Raw genomic sequence first — 2,666 nt, 5'->3', positions numbered from 1 at the left:
ATCTCCCACAGCCTGGGAGAACTGATGAGCAGGGCTGCTACCCACTCCTTGCACTGTCCCCAGCTCGGGCAAGAGGAATGGGCAGGAAGGAACAAATTCTGGGCCAGAGTCAGGAAAGGGCCGTGTGTGTGCTTAGCTGGGTAAACCGACGGGTTGTTGCTGCGCCCTGCAGCAAAACTGAAGGAAAAGGCAGGGAACAAGGAGATTACAGTTGTAGGATGGAGGATTTTTGGTACTATCTCATCCTAACGAAGTGCAACTGGTGCACAGCAKCCTGGAGGAGGAAAGAGGACGGCCCCGTAGGGGCTGGTTCGGTTTAAGTAGCTGCATTTGAGCCCACGGATTTGCCATTTTCGGCTGGAGTGTGATCACAGAGACGGGGGGTCTCTGGGGACAGAGGGGAGCTTGGGGCACCCCACGGAGATGGGGGGCGTCTCTATGGACACAGGCGTGCCACCATAGAGACGGGGGGGTCTCTACGCGCAGAGGGGAGCCCGGGGCACCCCAGCGGGTTGGGAGTTCTCTATGGGCACGGGGGAGGCACCACAGAGACGGGGGTTCTCCTCGGGGGGCTCGGGGGCAACACCACAGAGACGAGGGGGTCTCCGCGGAGAGAAGGGGGCTCAGGGGCGTCCCCGTGGAGAAGAGGGGTCCCCACGGGCGCCGCGGGCCCCGCCGGGCCCGGCCGCGCCGGTACCTTCCTCTGCAGCTCCCAGACGTTGATGTAGCTCTTGCCGAGCTGGGCGCCCAGGAGGTGCTCGCCGCCCAGCAGCGCCAGCCCGCGCGGCCCGCTGTTGCCGCCGCGGTAGCCGGGCAGGGCGGAGCCCGAGTGCAGCTCCCACACGGAGCAGTTGCAGAGCGGCCCGGCGGCGTCCGACACCAGCGCCACCTCCATGGGCGCCGCCATCTTCCCGGTCCGCCAAGGCCAGAGAGAGCGCCGTGGCGGCCTAGAGCGCCGCCCTTCCTCCGCTCGACAGCGAGGCGCCGGCCAACCAAGAGCGGCGCCTGCACCGCTCCCTCGGCCGCGCGCGGAGGGAAGCTAAGCAGGGCCCGCCTCGTTCCGGGCCTGGATGGGAGACCGCGCGGGGTGGCGCGGAGCCCCACGGGAACCGCCCCGTTGCACCCGCGTCCCCCATAGCGCCGTGGGCACCGCGCTGCCCCATTGCACCCTGCATGCCTGGACACGCTTCATGCCCCATAGCGCCATGGGCTCTGCACTGCCCCATTGCACCCTACAGGCACCCTGCACACCTCACAGCCCTAGGGATGCCCCATAGCACTACAGTCATCCTGCACACCTGGCTGCCCCACAGCCATAGGGATACCTTGTACATCCCACTGCCCCATAGCACCCTGCATGCCTGGCTGCCCCATAGCCCTAGGGATACCTTGTACATCCCACTGCCCCATAGCCACAGGGATACCTTGCGTGCCCCACAGCGCTCTGGGCACCTTGCATGCCTGCGCACCTGGCTGCCCCATAGCACCAGGGGCGACCCCTCTCCTGGGGGCCAACAGGAAGCGGCAGGAGGGACCCGGCACCCCGGGCACGGGGTGGAGGCCGAGGCAGGGCACAGAAACCTCACACAACTTTTTTTTTTTTTTTTTTTTTCATCAACTTTACAGGGTTACAATTGTCTTAAATATTCTGAAGTTTAAATACAATCTGTATAATAATGTTATTATAAAATGTAAACTTTCAGTGTTTTTATTTTATTTTATTTTTTTAATAATCAAAAGTTTCAATACCTGAATGTTTGCAAAACTGAAATATTTCACCGGAGGCCCTCAGGACAATGCAGCCTGAGACCCGCCGCTCTCAGAGGTAGAATGTGGTTTTTATTCTTTTTCTTTTTTTTGTCTTTTGTGTTTTTTTTTTCATTTTTTACCTGAGTTAAGGTATGCACGCTGGATAAATGCATCTGCAGCTGTGTTCATTCCTTTTTCTTTTCAAACCCCAGAGAAACTGATTTTTATTTTTTAAATCGATATGCAAAAAGAAAAATAAAGTGGAAAGTAATACGCTCTCTCTCTCAAAAAAAAGGGGGGAAGAAGAGTAGGGGGCAAATAAAAATAATTAAAAAAAAACAGTGACTGTACAAATGCAAAACTCACTAAAAATCTAACCACCCTCCCACCCTGGTCACAAAAACCCCCAAACACGTGAGGAAGGAGCAGCTCCCGCGGGCTTCCCGGGAGATTTCCCTCTGCGGGTCGGGAGCAGCTCCTGGAAGCAGCGTTCCAGCGGCCCCGGCTCGGGGCCGGCCGGGCGCGGAGCTGGGAATCGCCCTCCCCCGCCAAGGCACCCCGGCCGAGCCGCCCCCGGACCCCCGAGCGGGTCCCGCTCCGCGCCCGCGTCGCCGCGCCGGGGCAGGGGAAGCCCTGTGCGCGGGACTGAAACCTGAGGAACCCAGACACCGAGAGCAGGTTTCGGTATCTGATCGCGATTGTGTCTCACGCAGATGTACGTTGCCCGGGCCAACGTTTCGGGTCGACTCTGCTGCAAGGATTTCAAAGGAAGGTGGGAAGTGAAACTTGCACAAGTTAAAGCGAAGCAGAGTTAAAGCTCAGGACAGACCCCTCGTGCTCGGGCTGCAGGATCCGGCGCCGGACGCCCCCCGGCCCTGCAACGCCGCCCGCCGCCGCTCCGAGGGCGGCAGAGGCAC

At 59.8% G+C, this 2,666-nt stretch overlaps 1 protein-coding gene across 1 annotated transcript in view; it reads right to left on the bottom strand.

The window, feature by feature from the left end:
- Positions 1-924, bottom strand: part of WDR18 (WD repeat domain 18) — a 12,541-nt gene extending 11,617 nt beyond the window's left edge. The window contains exon 1 of the mRNA XM_085311448.1: positions 698-924. Within this exon, the coding sequence (XP_085167574.1) occupies positions 698-907 (210 nt within the window). The 5' untranslated portion in view covers positions 908-924. The remainder of the gene's footprint in view (positions 1-697) is intronic.
- Between the last annotated feature and the right edge of the window lie 1,742 nt (positions 925-2,666).

Source organism: Rhea americana, unplaced genomic scaffold (assembly GCF_003343005.1).
Source record: "Rhea americana isolate MKP2758 unplaced genomic scaffold, rheAme1 scaffold_341, whole genome shotgun sequence".
NCBI lineage: Eukaryota > Metazoa > Chordata > Aves > Rheiformes > Rheidae > Rhea > Rhea americana.
Note: the sequence above shows the minus strand (reverse complement) of the source record. Positions and strands in the feature narration are given on the sequence as shown.